General features: G+C 39.5%; 2 protein-coding genes across 10 annotated transcripts in view; both read right to left on the bottom strand.

The window, feature by feature from the left end:
* Positions 1-10,152, bottom strand: part of CLOCK (clock circadian regulator) — a 65,263-nt gene extending 55,111 nt beyond the window's left edge. For 6 of the 9 annotated variants that reach the window (XM_042807780.1, XM_042807781.1, XM_042807779.1 and 3 more), the window contains exon 1: positions 10,020-10,152. The gene's annotated coding sequence lies outside the window, so the exon portion shown is untranslated. Of the gene's footprint in view, positions 1-9,490; positions 9,626-10,019 lie in introns of those variants that run through there. The other 3 variants (XM_042807784.1, XM_042807786.1, XM_042807785.1) reach the window with 1 other exon arrangement.
* Positions 10,153-11,290: 1,138 nt separating this feature from the next.
* Positions 11,291-20,446, bottom strand: PDCL2 (phosducin like 2). The gene is given in 7 exon segments (XM_042807883.1): positions 11,291-14,968; positions 15,313-15,521; positions 17,064-17,207; positions 19,695-19,785; positions 20,178-20,225; positions 20,228-20,305; positions 20,434-20,446. Coding segments are annotated over 7 exon segments (735 nt in total). The 3' UTR covers positions 11,291-14,816.

Genomic DNA, 20,446 nt, shown 5'->3' with positions numbered 1-20,446 from the left:
TAATATCTCATTGCTGACAATCCTGCTGGGAATACTACTGCTAATTATCACTATCGATACTTTCTATTCAGCACTCCCATGTGGCAAAGTATATCCTTTAAGGTTTACATAAATCTATTTCCTTCTGTCATATGCAAGGATAGACAGATTTCCTTTGACATAAGGTAACAAAAAAAGGAACTTCAAAACTCCCGTTTCTTCACCACCTTCGCCCTCAGTACATACAAAATAGAAGGAAACAGCTATCAAACTGGGGAAGGAGGACGCCAGTGTTTGAAGAAGGTCTACTGGACAAGCCTAATGGGATAAGAAAGGCAGACCATTATTATCTACTTCTCTACTTTTCTATACAGTAAACCAAACTATTCGGATGTTAGAAATCCAAGTTTTGAATCAAATACCAGTATATCGATAAGAAATCACAAACTATATAGGGAAGGAAAAGTGTCTAGGTGTCATTTTAAAAAACAATCTATACAAGTCTATGAGAGATTGTTTCTCTTTTCTTATGCCAGCAATACAAATATTAACATAACTCAATGTAAATCAACTATAAATTTAATTGTCCATATAAAGGTAGTACCAGTTTAACTAAAATACTTTTGAAAAGCAATTTCAGTTATTTTAATTGAAAGTTTGTGATCCTTTTGACTTAAAGTGCTAGTGCCTCAATTACCTTTGAAGGAGGCTTCTACAGCCTCACTTCATGCTGAAACCCATAAGAAGTCCTCCAGCTTATACAGAAACTGGGTGTAATAGGAGGTAGTAACAGAATGTCTGACATTGACTTTTCAGGCACAGTTGCCTGTTGTTTCGCCACTCACTTTAAAAGCAAGTTAAACTGACAGCTCAATTTCTTAAGGGGTTAAAAAAAAATTCTTAGTACTAAAATTTGTGTTCTGACTTTCCTGCCAAACTGATCAAACCAGCACATTCTCAAATCCTTTTCCTGTCTCATCTTTTTTTTCCTTCATAAAAGCCAAGCCCATCAACATAATTTGTAAGTTTCTACATATCTTTTTCCTGCCTCATTTCCTAACACCTTCTAGTTACTCTTCATCTTGATTCAGACTACTCTTCTGATTTCATTATGCTTTCCAGATCCCGCAAAATAACACATTTTCCCTCTTTTCCTTCAAATCCCTATACTATTTGGACTTGTTTTATGCTGTCTTTCGCTTCTATATTCCCATCTTCCTCCTTGCTGATCTACCTTATTCTGTTCTTCGAAACGACAACTTGTTTAATTCATTCATTCATTTGAATCCCTGTCCCCCTTTCTGAGGTCATTCTCCTCATTTTCTATGTCAGTGAAATTCAGATCACAAGCTCTTCAAGGCTGGAACTGTATCTTATTATCTATGAAACACCATGCAAAGCTTTAGTGCAGCACAAAATGTTTAACTAATGCTTCTGAGCTGGAAAAACAAATATATTTGAAAAACACTGAAGTACAGTATTTTAACAACATTTTCAGAAAACATATTTTAAGCAAAATTGCTGAGACGTTAAACAATTATCACTGGAACTACCATACTAGTTCCAAACTCTAGTTTCATCCTCAGCCACTCAACTGCTAGTAGTAGCTTGATCACATATAATGAATGTTGCTGCTGTGGATGGCAAGAAAAACTATTAAATCACATTACTACATTAAAATTGGCAGCAAGGAAAGTGTGTATGTGCGTGGGGGAGAATCTGCATTCCTATTCTGACAGTTCTTGGAAGCTGTGATTCATGCTGCTTCTTTCTTTTCTACTCAGTCAGAGGAAAATCCGGTTTCCTTCAGAATATTTGTTGTTACTATGAAAACTACTTTAAATAAGCACAGGTCAAAGTCACCTAAGTATTTTGCAGTCGGTTATGATATATTAAAACTGAAGTACTTGAATACTTGAAATTAATGAATTGAAATTTGTGACTACTATAAAATTTGTTATTGATTACTGAAGGCTTGAAAAGTATATTTGATATTATTAAGCAGGGAATTCTCTAGCAATGAAAGTGGCAAGCTAAAGTTTTCTTCACTTTCACCATTACTAAGTCTATGAGGAGTTTCTCTAAACCTATCAGCAGAACACACTACAATTCTCCATTAAGACTTGATAAAATCTTACAAGTTGAACATAATGAGGTAAATTTCAGTCTGCTGTTTATCATGATTAATAAGTAATGTAAATATAGGCATGACAGGAAAGAACCAGAAGTCCAGCTCCTTCTGCACTTCAACAGGTAACTCCATGTTACAAGACAGAGGAGTGGGCTTACAGGCAATCCCATTTGGGAGGTACTATCTTTTGCTCTTATGTTGAGAGAAAAATCTTATTTTTTGGCTATTAATGGACATATTTCATACAGTAACTGGTATAAACAGAAATCTTTAGATGGCATCCTTTCAGTTTTATCTCTCTACTATTAAAAGCACTTATATGCTATGGCCTTTAAATGGAAAAGTCCTATTTCTTAAGCTTAAGTTACACTTTCTTTTCATCTTTACGACTGAAAGCGAGGTCTAAGTTCTAGTCTTTTCAAAGAAATACACCAGAAATACTTTTTTTTCCCCCCCCTAAAACGATTGGAAAATATGAACTTAATCACGGCTTGAAGCTAATATTCTAATTTCAGAGGGATTTATTTTATATACTAAACCAAACCAAGAGTCAGACAGCCCTGCAGTAAGTAGAACTTAGTATCATCTAATTCTGATCAGGACAGTAATTCCCTGGTTAACAGTCAAAATATCTTTTACCAGATTATCATTAAGCAAGTTCTTCAGCTGGCAGTAAAGCACAGTTCTGATAGCAATCCTCTCCTTTCACCCACCATGAGAAGCCAACTTCCCTCCTGTCGTCCCTCTGACTCACCATGATACTCCCTGTCCCCATCCCCTTCAAAAGTCGATGTTCTGCCTGTCTCAAGCCCCACTGGCAAATCCAACCATCTCCTGTTCTATCCAACACAGACCCAGCATGTGCTGAAAAAAAACAGGTCAGTGCCAAACTCGCATCGCATTAGCTCTCACTCAAGAGAGGTTATTGACACATTTCTCTCTAACCCAGTTTGTCTATTTTCCCAAAACCTATAGGAACATTATGGTCTTTGAGATTTCTATCCCTCCTACAAACACAGTCACAATTGGTCAATGATTTCAAAAGCTACTGGCGAATATGTAAGGAAAGAATGAGAGAAAACAAGCAAAAAGCATAAATCACGTTTTCTTGGGAAATCAGGCTTAAGAAAAGGCACCTCCCTACAGCTTTTAATGGAGAAAATTTCTTGTTTGTTTATTGAGCCAAGGGAAATAAGCAGATTTTGTCAAAATATTTTCCAACTTCTCCGACTTTTACAACTTTGCACTTTGGTTTCAAATATACCTTTAGGGGACTAAGGACTGGCAAAGTTACTCCATGTAACAACACAGTTTTCTCCCTAATTATCTTGAAGCTTTTGGATGATCAATGAAAATCCAAACCTTTGGCATTTCTCTAACAAGATTCATTTGAAAAATTATAAACCTTCTACCTTACCACACCATCAGGAGTTTACCCTCTCTGAATTCACAACCACCTTCTCACCAGTCCCCACCAAACTGATGGGATATTATTCTGTCAGGGTACATGCCAGTAACACCCATAACTCAAAAGTCAAGAGCCAGTCTCTGAATTATATTAAATGTGCAATGAAATAGCCACCAAACACATCAAATGCTCTTAAATGCCAGAAACTAATATTTACATGTCATGAAAAACTTCAGTCAAATGTAAAAAAGGCGACTTATGCTTTATTTTCAACAGCAGCATCATTCTCAGAATTGAAAATATGAAATCAGCAATATTAATACAATTTACTTTGAAGTATCCTTTTTTATTAGGCAACTTAGTATCTCATAATCTCATTCTCTAAGATCATACTTTAAAATGTAAAAATATATATCTCCTCAAGATTTCTAATGTACACGCTCAGAAATTCACACATTAACTTTCCTCCCTCCTACAAAAGCCACTTGTTACAGGCTGGCCTGCCTCCTCTTACGTTCACAAATACTTGCCCTGATGGTATTTAAAATAAAGTGCTGGAACTTTCTGAATATCTACCAGTTCAGCAGATGATTAAATGCTTATGGGATCTGAGATCATCCTTCTGCAAGCAATTGAGATCTACTCACAAATCTGTGGAGCTGCAAGCTAAAAACTTATAGACGATGCTGTTGGCAATACTATATCCTACTATAAAGCATTTAAAATTCAGATATCGTACTCGGATGATCATCCCATTCCCAGGTAATCCTTCCCTTCCAAGTGTCCCACAGCAACACCATTACCTTGTGATGAGTTAGTAATTAAGTTCTACTGCTTGCTCTGGCTGTAATAGGCAATACTACCCGAAAATACAGTCTTCACTAGAAGAGATTACCAGCATGGCACAAAATGGGGATTTCATACAACAGGATCCACAAAGCCAGGGAGAGTTGCTGAGTGATGCAAGACTTTTGAAAAAGTTAGCAGAGATGTGAATCATAAAGGTAACCAGTGAACACAATATAATGCCTTCACTTGTTTCTGAAGGTCTGGGACACAGATAAGGTTAGTACTCACAATCCTGGTCCCTACCCTTGACATACATAGCTAAACTTTTCCCATCAAAACAGCACTACTATATTCTTTTAACATGACAGCAGAAGGAAACAGATGTGCTCTCATTTTGTCCAGCAGCACAGGGTTACAGCACAGTAGCCTGGAACAGAGAAATCTGAAAGCCAATATCTACTCTGCCAGGAGGGGTTCAAACCGTAGCCTGTCAGCAGGCTCCACGCTGCACTGGGAAGATGGATCCACTCAAAACTTATCTTTTCAATGGCAATCTTCAGACAATGGGGTTAAAAAAAAAAAAAAAAAAGAAAAAAAAGGTAAAGCTTTGCTGGGCAGAGCAGAATCAGCAGTGTGCATGCCTCTCTAGGGAGAAGGGCACCCAAATGAGAAACACAAATTCTGATTTCCAGTTCCTAATGGCATTTAAAATTTTAGATGGAAGAAAATACAAAAAAGCTTTTGGATCACAGGCTAGAACACAGGTACTCACCTCCTTTTCCTCCAATAAAATTATTAGCCTAATGTTCTCTTTGGCCCAATTAGACTTTAATCACCTTGTACAAAAGGAAAAGCGGATTTTTAGGGGTTGGAGTTTTTTTAAAAGAGAGATCAACAAAACCTCTTCCTCCTCACCCCTTTGTGTTTCTGAACAAAAGGGAGAGTCACCACAGGGTTTTGGTTTGAATCCAATCCCATAGGTGTGCCTGAGGTGTGGTTTGAACATGCCTTTGGACAGCTGAATGCCTAATCTACAGATTGCCTAATTTATGAACAGTAAACACATTTAGATGCCAAGATGCTCAGTTGTGACAAGATTATGGAAGATCTGAGTAAGAACAAAACTTTAAGGTGTTTGAAAAACTTTACTAGTGAAAACCTAGAGGTCTGTAAAATTTAGCCAACACATGGCTACAATTTTAATTGCGGCTAGACACCCAAAATTCATCTAAATCACAGTTTTGACTCCTCTATAGTATTTTATGGACCTGGCCATATACCAAAATAACATACATCAGAAACTTTCTCAGAGATAACAGCAAACATACTTTTTAATGGAAATCTAAAAGGACCTCTATAGAAGAACAAGACCACTTATATTTCTTTAAAAAATACACTTTAAATTGATCTGCCTTACTCCAGGAACTGTTCTCTTCTGTTTCAACAGAAGCATATCAGTCTAGCACCATTTATCTTCTGGTACAAGGCTATCATTATGGGTAAAATGATATTAGCTTCAAAACCGAAGCTTTCTCACGTACTTTTAAGCCACATTACACACGTACTTTCAAGTAGCCATATTTATGCCTAATTTGGCAAAATTTTTATCATGAAGATGAGGAATGCTCATAGTATCTACGAAGCTTCATAAGCTTCGCTCTCTAGATATGTCTTTATCTGTCTTGAATCTCATGGGTATATCTAATTTAATATTAATACTACTAATGATTATTTAATAACATACTCAGCAATGCTCCTCGGAATGTCAGTGCAGAATAAGAAAATTAATTCAGTGATTTTAATGACAAAACGCAGCAGATGGAAAGTCCAAAGTGTGCAACGCTAAACTGCTGAAAGAATCTAAGAAGCCTTGTTGCTTCCACATAATAATATGACAACCACAGAGCACCGAAACTTTTTACATATATGATTATACATTCTGAACGCGGCTATAATTAAGAATTTATACTATACATAAAGAGTATGGTAAGAGAATATTAAGACTATAAAATTAAACACTCAGGCATGAGGTATGCCAAAATTAAAGTGGCTTTTCCATTACAAAGGAATTCTGTGGCAGCAGTAGGGGTTGAGAATTCAGTCCTTCAGGGCAGCACATAGCTGCATTAACCATGAGTCTCCTTCCTCTTCCGTGATTTTGCATTTCACATCTTTAACTCCTACAACAAATGGGGGAATATGCAACAGTTTCAAATTATTACCGAACCCCATTACCCGAGTTAACAAAATAACCACCCGCAATAGTAAGTTGTTTTCCCCAGGTGGACCACCCACAGAGGCAAGTGAGGTATCTTCCCCATGGATATAGACATATTTGCTTGTGCCAGAGTTACATTGAGACACCGGAATCTTTCATTTCAGACTCTGCTGGGTGACTGAAGGTGCCCTTCCTACAGCCCTTTTTATTAAGAAAGACCACTAAGTTCAAAATAACAATGCCAACACTACTACTACTAATTCAGTATTACTAGAAGATGAGAGAGAGAGTTGAATGGTTTGGCCACTGCCTGCTTGTGGTCTCACAGATGTTTTGGGGTCTTTTTCCTCCCCTCCAGAGATAAAGCTACCTTAAAACAGCTACTGCTCTCCCAGCAGCCTGGCGACTGTCTGCTCTTCTTGTGCCACCCCCTTCAGTGGTGCCTGTATAGCTTTCTACAGGATGAACCAGCTCAATTAAACACTGAAAGGTTAAAAATACTTTGCAAAATAAATAAATAGAAGGTAAAAATGGCAGGAACAAATACTACTGTCTTTGATACATAACCATCTACTGATACCATCTATCCTCAGTAACATTTCTAGATTTGCTTTCTCTTCTGGCCTGGACAATTTCTAGCATTCATATGGAAACTAGTACTTAGGCTGAAACACTAAAATGCACTTTTCTTTACTTCAAACATCTACCAAAGTCTTGTCCTCAAGAAAAACTGACTCATTACAATGTGATGAAAAGGAAGGCACCTTAGCTGTAATTCTGCTCCTTCTTAATTATACTGTGTGGTTTGTATTAAAAACTGTATTAGGGCACAAATTTTCTATTGTAAGAGAAGAACTATCCATATTCTTCAATCTACAATATTAGGCTGCAGCTGTGAAGCTTCAGACAGCAAATTATACGTATCTCCTGAAGGGTTGTATAGCTAAAAGAGGAGTTGTTTTCAAATGATGAAATTACCTACAGAAGAAAATTGCATTTATTCACAACCGTTTTCAACACAAGTCTATTATTTTTAGGTTGGTTGGTTTGTTTTTTGTTGTGCTTTTTTTTTTTTAATCAAAACTTTTCAAGTTGATAGAAACATTTTATATAAAGAACACATATTTTATATATGTGGGAAGGGTGGAGGTCAGTATCTCTACTACTACTTTATATCCTCAACTTTTTGCACAAATTCAGAATAGGGCCAAAAAATAGTAAAAGCCCAAAGCTCTGTGAAAGCAGCAATTTCTTTAGCAAGACCAATCCATCCATGAAGATTCATGACTTCATTGAAATTCTACACTAACAAGATAATTAACCAACATTACAAATCAAATTTAAAGTAATTACCACTCAGTTTTTAAATTGCTGAGTACAAAAAGAGTACAATTAGCTACAACAGTTTATGGGGTCCTTAGAACATTATTAAAGAAAACACTCTCAGCTTTCCTCGCATCCTTCTATTTTACCTACGTGTGTTAAACTTTTCTATGTAAGAACATGAAGTGGAAGAAATAAAGAACAAGACATGGCTGAATGTCATCTGAAACTATTAGATATCAACCCAGGAGTTCTTTCTTTCCTGCTAGGACCGTTTCTTAAGAAGAGGTAACTCTTGCCTTACCAACAAAATTCTCAGACCTTAAAAACACTAGCACCCACATTCAACCAAAAAATCCCAACCCAAGCATGCAATGTTTGGTAATCTAAAAGAAGCGTCTGTAACACTTTTGAGAAAGTACCTAAAATGGATATATGTGAAAATCAGTAGTTTATTAACAAAAAAAAAAAAAAAAAAAAAAAAAAAGGCAGAGTTATTTGTCAAGTAGAATTCATCTATTATAACAATCAAATAGCATCTAATTTTAAGTAACAGGCTAAAATCCACAGATATTCTTAGGCAAAATCAACTTTATTCCTGTAAAACTGAACAGTATGAAACAAGTGCAACTGCTCACATTGAACTTTGCCAGGACTACCACAGTCAAGGTGTATTTCCCAAGTACTTCTTTCTCTGTAGTATTTGGTTAAACAATCTTTTTGCCTTCTGGCATACCTGTCACCTTGAGAAATGATCTAGGTTAAATATAACCACATCTAAAAAAAAAAAAAAAAAAAAAAAAAAGGTAGTTAATTTTAACCTGGATCATTTCCCCAACCCAGTTACAGGACAGGGTTCCATGAACCGTTGTGTTGGCACAGCTGAGGGGGGCAGCAAAGAGGTGAGAGCTGGCAGCAAGTAACAGACAGGCCTGTTTAAGTCAACACTGCCACCGAAACCACTGCTTGTCAAACTATGTCATCAAAAAAAATACTTACTTTAAGGATTTAGAGGATCAGGATCTCTGATCAGCTACTCTGCCTCTACATGCTGCTTCATATCCCAGTGAGAACTTTATCTGACTTTCTTGTGCCTCTTAGTAGGTCAACTTTTAACACGTACATGAAAACAACAGCCTTATAAAAATCTCACTGCAAATACGCTTGATTAGTTTGCAAGCACTCGTCCTCATAAAAAACACAGTTCAAATTTATATGCAGGCCCTAAGTACCAGAAATTTGAAAGCGAAGCCAACCAAAAAAAAAAAAAAACAAAACCAAAATCTACCTTACCAGAAACACAAAAATTAAGCACCACAGATTTCCAGTTCCTCACCGGTCATATTTCACACGTGCACAGTATTTGACACACTGATTTAAACAATGTACCTAAGTCGGGAGAGGACCGGGGGCTCCCGAGAAATCCCCGCGCATGCAGGCACCACAATAAAGTTGTGAGAGGATAAACACATAAATAAATAAATAAATAAAAACAAGCCCACGAAGCGACGTTCTCAACCCTGTAACTCTGCGGCTCCAGTCCACCTGCCGCAGGGAGGTCCCGTGTCCCCCTCCCCCCCGCCAAGGCGGCCCGCCATGGCCCAGCCGCCGCCGCCGCGTAAACATACGCGCCCCCACTCACCGCGCTGCGCGGAACCGCCGCGGAAAACCTTTCCCACGCGTGAGGCGACGGCGGCGGCCGAGCGATCCCCTCCGGCACCGACGAGACCAGCCGCCCCACGGAGGGGACCGGCGGCGGACGCGCTCCAGGGAGGCGGCGGGGGATGCCGGGGAGTCCCGCGGCCGCCCCGCCTGCGCTTAGCCCGGGCGGCGGGGGCGGGAGCCGGGCCGGGCGGGCGCCGGGCCAGGCGGGCAGGGCTCCAAACGTGCCCGGGAGTTGTGACAGGAGCAAAGTGGGTCACCGGGCCTAGCGGCTGCCCCGCGAGCGCCCCCCGCCCCCGCCGGCGGCCGCCCCCGCCCGCGCCCTGCCCAAGGGCAGCCGCTGCCCTCCCGGCGCGCCGCCGCTGCCCTGACGGCCGGGCACCCTCCGGCGCTGTCAAACTTCAACGGCTCCGCTCCGCGCCGTCACCGTTCCACCCCCTCCGCCTTCTCCTTGCCGCCGCCGGGCCCGGCGGAACCACCCGCCCCGCCCCGCCGCGCTCACCCCTTACCCGGCCGCCGCACGGCCGCTGCCCGCCCAGCCTCTCTCGGCGAGAGCCGCTCCGCGCCGCTGCCCGCAGCTCCGAGCCCGCCGCCGCCACACAGCCTCCTCCAGCGGCAGCACCAGCACCCGGGCCCGGCAGTTTTTCCCTTTCCCCCCCCCCCCCCAACTCCCTCCTCCTTCTCCTCCTCCTCCTCCTCCTCCCGCCGTCGCCACCGCGCCTGCGCCGCCGAGCCCTCCGCCGGCAGCCGCGGCGCCTCGCGCCACCGCGCGTGCGCCCGGGCTCACTGCAACCCGGCGGAGCCGCCGCGCATGCGCATGCGCAGCCTGGAGGCGGTGACTGTAGAGGTGAGTTTCCCCCCCCTCCCCGCTCGCCACCCGCCTTATCACGCATGCGCACCCTCCCTCCCCGGGCGGGGGGGGAGCCGGGCTGGGGGCGGGGGGCGCTCGCGCAGGCGCAGTGGGCGCCGCGCCTCCCTGACTTCGGCTCACCTCGCCTCGCCTCACCTCATCCCGCTCCATGAGGAAATGGCGGCAGCTGCGCCGCTGAGCGGGGCGCGGGGTCGTGTCCGAATGCCTCGGGACCGGGGAAGCCCGATTCGGCGGAACCCAGCAGGGTCGCGTCTCCGGTTCGGAGCGTCGGGGCTCGCCTGGTCGCTGGGTTGACGGTAGACGGGATGGGATACGGGGAGCGGGGATGGTGCCCGTGCCCGTTGCCCGGCCGCGATGCCGCCTTGCGGAACGCCCCGGGTGGCCCGAGGCCCGGAGCGGCAGCCGCCGCTGCCAGGTGTGTGGCTGCGGGGCTGGTTCCGCAGGCGGGCGCCGAGCCCTCCGAAAGGGACCCGCTGAACGGAGGCGCTTCCCTCCCGAGACAGTTAAACCCTGGTACAAAGCGCCGTTCCGGGCAGTGCCTGAACGTGTGACACGGTTCCCGGTCATAGGTTCGTCCCCAGAGGGGAACAAGCAGCATCCCGCATGCTCTCAGGGAACAGACGCGCCACCACGAGTTATTTAAGGATACAAGCTACCCGTCCGGGCGGTGGTTTCTTTGATCGAGGTGTATAAAGGGGTAGAACTTAACGGAATGGCAGAGAACAGAGCTGACCATCTCGGTCATTTTGGCTGTGCACAATGCTTTTAATATCAGTTTCATAGTCTTACCTTGCGTTAAAAATAAGAATTTGCCATAGCTGAGTTTAAAATCTTAACACCTAATAAAATCCTGCAACTTTAAAATACTGCACTAATACGGCACAGTTTGTACAATTTGTATTGTACGGTACTAACGCTGGCTGTTGGGGTCTGGGAGATTTCTGGACCACCGAACTGAAGGAAGGCTCACCACAGGTAAGTTTCTTCCTTTCTGACTGAAAAGCAGCAATTTAAGTCCATTCTTCTCATTTTATAATCCTTACAGTTTGTTGGTCTGGGGTTTTTTTGCATGGCTGCAAGGTAAAAGAATAATTGTGAACCTGATAAACTGAAGAGCCCTGTATGAGATTGAAGTATCTTTGTTAGGCAGGCAGACTACACTGTGATGAGGTGTAGATTTGTTCAGAAAATGTATCATTTCAGGACAGGAAAACAGCTGCAGTAGGAGTTTGCAGGACCATCTCTGATAATAAAACTTAGCGTTCTTTCATTTGTGCATTGATAAAGCTTATAAAAACTGTAAGATGTGCCTGTATTACTGATTTTGCTGAGAAAGTTGTGAAACAGCCAAGCTAATAAATACAAACAGATCAATCCGATCTCGGAGTTAGGGAGATGACTAACTGATGCTGCAGTCTTTACATACAACTGTAACGGATTCCAGCCATACTGCCTACTGCAGGAGTGGCATATGCGTAAACGTTCAGTGATTACGTCAGCATAAACCTCTTCTGCGTGCAGCAGAACATAGCAGCAAACTGTTTTCTGTAAAATAAAACATTGCTCAGTGGTAACAGTATGTAAATATTGCCAGTTTTCTTTCTCGGTAACAAGGATGTTTATTTTTCTGTTATTCTTCTAAATAGCAATATATCAAAAAATGTAATTACAAATTTGTATCTATAGAAGCTTAATTAGTGTTTGTGTCTGGAATGAAGTAAGGAACTTAACTTGGTTGCAAAATCTCATGGATCTTTTGGGATTACTTTTCAGGTACATCAGTTTCCCCATTTGATTCACCTTGTGACCAAAGTCTTATGCAAAGTTATTGTAGGGACAGGAACTGCTGCTAAAGAGTTAACTACGAGCTCAGTTTTTCCACTGGAAGCATTCTGAAAAGCATTAGTAAACCCACTTATTTTTGTTACTTATTGATTCATAATACTCTGTTTCTAGCTTTCAGTTGAGCAAAATGTGATATAAACAAAACTAAACATTTAATTACTTATGGAAAAGATAATGCTTCTATGATAAAATGTAGTAAAAGTAATAGGATACATCAGGAATGGAAAATCCAGGAGAAAATGTAGGAATATTTTCAACAAAAATGCACAATTACCAGAATTAGAATATGGCCAAGAAACTAGGAGGCTAAAAATAGCATCAAGCTGTATGTATCAAACTTGCCACAGGATCTTTAGTAAGGAGTAGTAGTTCTTCAGAAAAACAAAGTAGAGCTACTGTACTGCCTCTCTTCACACCTTGTTTGTATGGGAGCGTTAACACCTACCTACTGCAGCGTGGCAGTAACAATTACTCTGTGGCTTGCACATCCTACATTCTGGGATTTGACAAGATCAAAGCAGCTGTGGAGATGACACACATTTGCATTTTCTGCCGATGTTATGGCTTTACCAAGGTCATTTTTTAAATGCTGCTTCTCTTCTGAAAGTGTTTTAAAGGCTCCTGAAGGAACAGGAATGGAAGCTTGAAACAGTGTGGTGGTTTTACAAAACTATTTTCCACCTAGAAATACTGTTTTTCTGGCTCTTATTGTCAATGTGAGTTTGCTCTGGTCTGTAATGAGTTCTGCTTCACTCACAAAGGTTATACAAGAGCCAACATATTTTTCAGACACTATCAAATTATGAGCAGCAAATCTTCTGTGAATTATTAAATGATGGAACTAGACTGGGCCAGAAATGCAGAAATTTCATTTGCACTTCCATTAACTGTAGCCATGTTTCCTACAGAACTGCCATTGCCCTCTTGTGCATAATACACTTCAGAGCCATAGAATAATAACCTGCTCAGAATGTTCCTTTTTGGTCCTCACTGGCTTATTCCAAAGAGGATCTGTTTGACGAAGCTGATTTTGAAACTAGATTTCACATCATTCCAGAATACTAAAAATCAGTGGATTTAACAAAGATGCTGTCTTGAAACCCTGTCACAATCTACACAGTCCTTGTAAAGCAAGGCTAACATTCATGCTTAGATGCTTTTCTTACAAACAGTGTAACTGACCAAGAACCATCTGCTTTTAACCTGCAGCTTCCCTTGGATTTCTACTTGTGCTTTATCCCATGATAGCTGTAATCATGATCACATGGTCGCTTCACTTGGATGAAATAAAGGTCACCAGAGGGGAGGTTTGGCCCTTTCCTGTCACATCTAGTGGCATATGCCTCTTACTTCCAGTGTGACACTAGCACTTGTACAGTTGCGTATTCTGCTCGTGTACTTCATGGCAGCCACAGTAGCAGGAGAGACGTTCACTGCTCAGAGGAAACAGGTGGTAGTACTCTTACAGCAGCCACCACTGATAGTTACCCAAAGTGACTGTAGAATCATACCTAAAATCACTGATGACCTATTTACATTTAAAACTACTAGTTAGCTTTCTAGTTTGAAGTGGCAGATAATGGCAGATAAGCCATTATCTCTGAAATGCATCTACTAGTCATCCCTCTGAATCTGCAAAATAAGTTTCTAGAAGTGGTGTCTGCCACTGGGTATCTACTAATAGAACAGCTGTATCCTACTGGGTGAAAAAAAAATGGCTAATGTTAATTTTCTTGTTCTTAGGTATTTATTTGTTAAGTGAACTGTTTCTGTTTAATTTTTCCTTCTGCAACCTGATGCTATGAACTATGTCAGTTGTATATAACTAAATCTTTATTAGCACAGTGAGATTGGGGGGTTTTATGATGAGTCACTGGAAAGATAACATTAATACTATACAATTTGATTCACTACTCAAATAAAAATGCTGAATCAGGAGCATGGTCTCGTCATTCACTCATGTAGTTTTGCTACAAATGTAGTGTAAACTATTTTGTTAAGGATATACTTATTTTTCTTAGGAAAGAATAACGGATCCAACTGTCAGTATTCTAAAATAGTGGGAAGATTATCCTTGACACTGGATAAAATTCTTGAGCACCTGTCAAACAAACAGAAATGTTAGTCAATGGATTCAGGGCCAAATCCTGATTTTATATTACTATAAACATCATTGTCTTTCAGTCAGCTTTTCAGTGGGGGGAACTGAGACGGTACTTAGCCCAGAGTTCCACTACAGTCATTTCACTAATAATTAAAAGTGTCTTCACTCATGCTGGCTAAAAGGAGGAAGAAAGTATGGATTAGAGACCACCAGCTAAAACCTGCCCCCTCCCATTCCATTTAAGTAGCGTTTGTATGAAATGCAGAATCCATGCTCTCAGTGTCAGTGACAGCCATCTACAAGTATCTAAAGGTAAGTATGGCTTTCATTTACTACATCTATTTTCTTCTACAAACCAAACCCAAAAACTATACACATGGAAGAAAAATGGCTTTTTTTTCTTATAATTGTTTCAGAGTTAACAAAAGAGTGAAAAACTATTTGAGCTAATTTATGTCAGAACAGATGATCTGCATTAAAATTTTCTCAAGCAATACGTGGTTTCATTACATCCCTGCTTTTTGTATTAGTGTCTTCACGAGCAGAAATATTTTGTACTGACAGTGTAATGTCCTTTTTGGGGTTTTCTTTTAAGTCGGTTTCTATTGCTCCAACTTCTGCTTGTTTTCATTCAAGCTCTGTAAAAACAAATTACAATTTATTCTGATAATTGCAATAAATTCTCACTTAAGAGGAAAAGGACATTTATTAAGAGCAAGGCCCATCTCAACAACAACAGAAAACGGCCATCCTTGCGACAACCCAACTTTATCTCAGCAAAATAGCTGTGAAATTGCAAAATATCCATGCTTATCCGATATTCTTACAATAGAATTACATAAATTAATTCTTTGCTTTATGTAGACTTCTTTCCCACAAAAATCATCAAAAACATTTTCCTCCTTTAAGCAGTGATCTTTAGATCTAACTGTTACAAACAAAATTTTCTGTAGCGTAAATTATTTAAAGATATTTTTCCTACCTTCCACTTTAAGAGATATTCTCCCACATTCAGCTACTCCAACGAACCTGCCTTTTATTTCACCAGTTTTATATACAAGTATGGTGAGTAAACATCTGTCATGGTAATACTGAATGCAGCTGTTTACAATGGCTTTGAGAAACCGGACTTCTGGAAACTTTCTGGCTAGCAGGCTGAGATGGTTGTTAAGCAGTAAACACCCTGGGATGCTCGAAGAGTAAGTATGATGACACTTCCGGTGTAAATGATTTGTAAAATAAGTTATTGAAAATAAAGCCTTGAAGTCTTTGCACCACAAATTTTGTTTAGCTGCTTCTAAGACCACTGTGGTTTAAAGAGCTGTCCAAGTAAAAACACGTAATAGACACAGTCTACAAAATATGTCAGTAAAGCTATCATGCTTCAAGCATTGTGCCTCAATTTTCTTCTCCACCAAGAAGCTTGTTTTGTAGAGTTTAAATGAGATGTTTTTAATATGTAATATACATTTGACTTGAATTTATTTGAACTGGCTTTCAGTGTAACATTTAATTATTTATTCTTTTTGTAAAATCTGAGTAATGTCAGGGAAACCTTTGTATAGTCGTATTACCACTATAGGCCTGTTCATTACTTTCATAGCTACTATTTGCAATACAATCACTATATTAACCGCAGTAAAGAAAACACACCAATGGGGGTTTTTTTGTTCCCCTCCAGCCCGTTAACCTTTTAGAAGTTAGGATCTTTGTTGTATCTGACTGAAGTTAAACATGGTTTAGCCTATGGACAAGTTCCAGCAGCACCCTCTCGTGGCCAGACAGGCGAGGCAGTTTTCTTACTCGCCATAAGAGACTTGGGAAATCTCATTCCTAAAGAATTACGAGTTTCCTCATAGACTCGTATTTATGCAATAGTAAAGTATAGGATATACTCCAGTAAATAAATAAAATAAAATTAAAAAAACCCACACAAAACAAAACAGCAATGAAGAGCAAGAAAAGCTGCTATTCAGATCTGTAAATTTAAATTATTTTAATTTGAGCAATTTAATTTGATTGACCTATTCCTCTTGCTCCTGGAAATAATACATGACAATAGAGAAGAATCAAAGAAGCTTCCAACAGGCTTGAAAAGAAGGAAAAGAGAAAGCTGGTCTGAATCTAAAAAATACATTAAACATTCCATATTAATTCTCAGTGCTTTCCAAAAATATCTAATAGAGTTAACATATGCTGAACTAATCATGGGAGTCCTCTGACATTTCTGCTGGATCCTGTTAGAACTTCTGCTACCACTAGAGAATTTATTGGGGAAGCAAAAAACTAACAAATTCCCTAGCTTTCCTCAGTTTTCATAACTGACGCTTTTCCTCTTGGGCTTTTGATTTGTTCAAGTCAAAGGGGGGAAAAAAAGGTAGAAGAATCCTGATAGAGCACTCCTGCTGAGAAAAGAATCTGCAAACAAACTTCCCTTAACACAGAGAGTGGACATGACTTTCTCAGTGAAATTCAGAAGTCTCAGTGAGGTTATGTACATGGCAATAAGCATACACAGCCAAAGAAATCTTTCATATAATTTAACAAAAGTGAAGTGATTAACACTCACAAAATGAATTAACAAATCAAGGAGGTCTCATGCTCTATGATTCCATTGCCTCCAAACAATTGCTATTTCATTAGTCTATTGTATTTAATTTTTCTTGGTATTGCTTTTTAATGACCGGTTCAATGTATTGAAATATTCAACATCTTAAATGAGAATGTAATTACTTTGACTGATAAAGATGAATTATAACCTAAACATTCTGTGGAGTGTTTGTAACTTCCTTTACATACTGCTCTCCACGAATTTCTCTTGGCTCGCCATACTTCTGTCTCCTTTGAAGACATTTCCATTCTTGCAAGCGTTGCTGCCTAATTAAAAAGTAATAAAAACAGTAAACATCTTCAGAACATTTAAAATGCATTTTAGTATCTACTGCATTCCTCTCAATTACTTTTTAAAATGCTTTGAGTAACTGTTTAGCTCAAAGTCCTCTAATGTAATTTCAGAGCTAGAAAGGCTTCTACACTATATTCAGTAAGATAACATTAAAATACATTTTCTTAGTTCATCAGTACCAGATTTGGGAAACTTGAGCAACAAAAATATTTCACAAGGGTTTATCATTTGAGACAAAGCAAGAAAAAATTAAAGCAGGTACTAACTGTTTTTCTGATTCTGAAAATTAGATTACTTTGAGGAAGAACTACCAGTACTTAAACCAATATTTACCAGACAATTTAAAAATAATTCATGAAAATTGAAATGTAAAAACAGCAGATGGCAGTCATCATCTATAAAATATTTGCAAGGTGGTAAAGGAAAATGCCTTACTAAGATTTGTTGAACTAAAAGCAGCTATTCATTTTACTAACTGAAAGCCACTACAGAAGTGGCTATTCCAAAAAGATTAAATAATATATATGCAGTGTTATTATATTCTAGAAACAATGCATGGTAATTTAGGTTCACATCTTCCACATAATTATGTGAATTACTATCTTCCTATGAGAAGCCAACACTAGACACACAGTGTTAGCACTAGAATTATTTTAGTCGTTTTAAAAATGCAAAAGCAGTAAGTACAGGTGGAATCTAGACAGAGGAAATGTTTTGATCACACTAGCTTTTTTATTTCGTGTAAACTGCATGTCTCATTTTTCTTAGTTACAGTACAAAGCTCTGCAGAACTCAGCAGAGTACTTTGTAAAACACCAAAAAAAAATATAGGTGAATGTCCAATACAGCTAAAATTACTAAGTCTCCATACAGGGTGTCAAAGTTTTCTGAACCCAAATTCATAAAACATACTGACTTTGCATAGTATTGTAAATAATATCATTGGTGTACTCCTATTAAATAGTTGAATAAGGTTGTGCCACAGTTATGCCTAAGAACAGTGTACAGTGTATCACAGAATTATACAATTGCAGCATAGCTGAGGTTGGAACAGACCTCTGGAAGTCATCTGCTTGAACCCCCCTGCTCAAGCCGGGTCCCAGGAACATGCCCAGATGTGCTGAGCATCCCTGAGGACAGAGGCTCCACAGCCCCCCTGGGCAGCCTGTGCCAGTGCTCAGTCACCCTCACAGTAAAAAAGTGTTTCCCGATGTTCAGAAGGAACCTCCTGTGTTTCAGTTTGTGCCCACTGACTCTGGTCCTGTCACTGGGTACCACTGGAAACACCCTGGCTCTGTCTGCTTCATACCCTATAATCAGATATTTATAGACATAATCTTCAAATTAATATTTTTATGAAGGAATAGAAAAGCCATTAAAAGTAATGTAGGATAAGAAGCAAAATAAACGCAATAGTTGTGTATAAGGGGTCCACAGCTGACTTGATAAACGTCTTCCAAAACCACACAGAAGTATCAATTACCACCATTCCAGCATAGAAGCTGCAGTGCGTGATATAGCAAAACTGTAATTCATAATAAACTTTACATTGCATTTTTATTTCAGTAATATATTTAGAAAGCATACTGTACCAGAAATGAATGCTATCCAAAAGGCAGAAATGTATTTTGCTCATACTACTCAGATTAATTATTTAATTATCAACTAAAAATACTAAACAGTTCGATTCCAACACTGAAATACAGTTTTCTTCTTTAATGGCATGTCATCTTGATACAGGTGGCACACACTCCATATTCACAAAACTCAGTATCTTTCACAAAATTGGAGCAATGTATGTTGGGACCTTGTTTTTCCTAATGTTCTCGTGCAACATGATAGAAAAGGAATACCCATGACCAACTGTCCCATTTCTTCCTCGCTTGAAATCCACAGAAAGTGCTATCCAGAGAAGAGAGAAAAGGGCACAGAGAACTTCTGTCTCTGAACATTTATCATCATTGCTCTAACTCCTAAAGAATGGCAGAAAGTATCTTCAGAGTGGCACAGTGAGGGGTACAGTTTAATCAGAGAATGAACCCTACTTGTGTAATTTAGATAAATGTCAAGTAGACAACACTTCAAACATACACCTCTAAACATACAGTACCACAGCCTATCTTCAGCTGAACTGAGGATATGTAACAGTGGATTCCACTGTGGCCCCTTTTATTCTTTTTCTTTTAAATATCCAGCTTTCAGACTAAATAATTTTGTTCTAACAAAACATCTAAGTAAAATATGAAGTAAGCTGCTTCTCTTTGCCACGGGCAATCAGGAAGAAGCAGGACAGTAATGTGAGTGCTATCTATCTGCTGGCAAAGGAGCAGAAGGTGAAAAAAGGCAGTTGTGTCAGTCAGCAGACATTACTATTCAAAAGATTCTGAGTTTATTTTTCAGGAGCATGTACGTGTACAATAGTGACATGTGCATCGTTAACCTGGAGGGAAATATAATACCTGTACATTTCAATAGCTTTCCTATCAGCCTCATCAAAGTCATCTTCAGCTTCCTTTAATTCTTCAACATTCATTCTTTCATACTGTTTCACTAGAAACAACAAACAAAAAGTTAGTCACCTTCTGTTCTCCAAAGTGTCTGCAAACATTTTAAATGTATGACAAGTATTACACAAACACGAAACTAATGAAAGAAAAAGATGTACTAATTTCAGAAATTAGTCAACTTTGGCATAACTCTGGGTAAGAAAATAAAAATATTTAACAATATAGGAAAACATGTATCCATACATGTTACATGCCATAATGTTTGTCATTAACTGTATTGTGTGTTTAATTCAGAATCCTTTTTAAAATAACCAAGTGAAAAAAAATAAAAATATAATTATTGTACAATGTTTAAATTACAAAAAGCATTAGTGAAAATACCTCTGCTTTTGAAATTTTGTTATACTAATGGCATGTATTTTTAATTTTACTTGCCTTCTGCTTCTTTCTGAAAGTGTAAAACGATTTAAATTTCATCTTTTTTTTTTCTTTCAGAGGAAGAATTCCAAAATCTCTCAGTATGTCATTCCATTCAGTATCTTCATTTGGATTCTGTCTTAATACTAGGAAACAGAACTAAATCAACAAATCAGTCTTGTCTGCCTTTTGTAAAACCAAAGCTAGCCCTCCTCCACTTTGGCATATATCGAGGATGTAACAAGAGGAAACTGTTACTCAGAGGCTGCAATACCTTCATGGACCAT

Source organism: Tyto alba, unplaced genomic scaffold (genome assembly GCF_018691265.1).
Source record: "Tyto alba isolate M040663 unplaced genomic scaffold, T.alba_DEE_v4.0 Super-Scaffold_6, whole genome shotgun sequence".
Lineage (NCBI taxonomy): Eukaryota > Metazoa > Chordata > Aves > Strigiformes > Tytonidae > Tyto > Tyto alba.
Note: the sequence above shows the minus strand (reverse complement) of the source record. Positions and strands in the feature narration are given on the sequence as shown.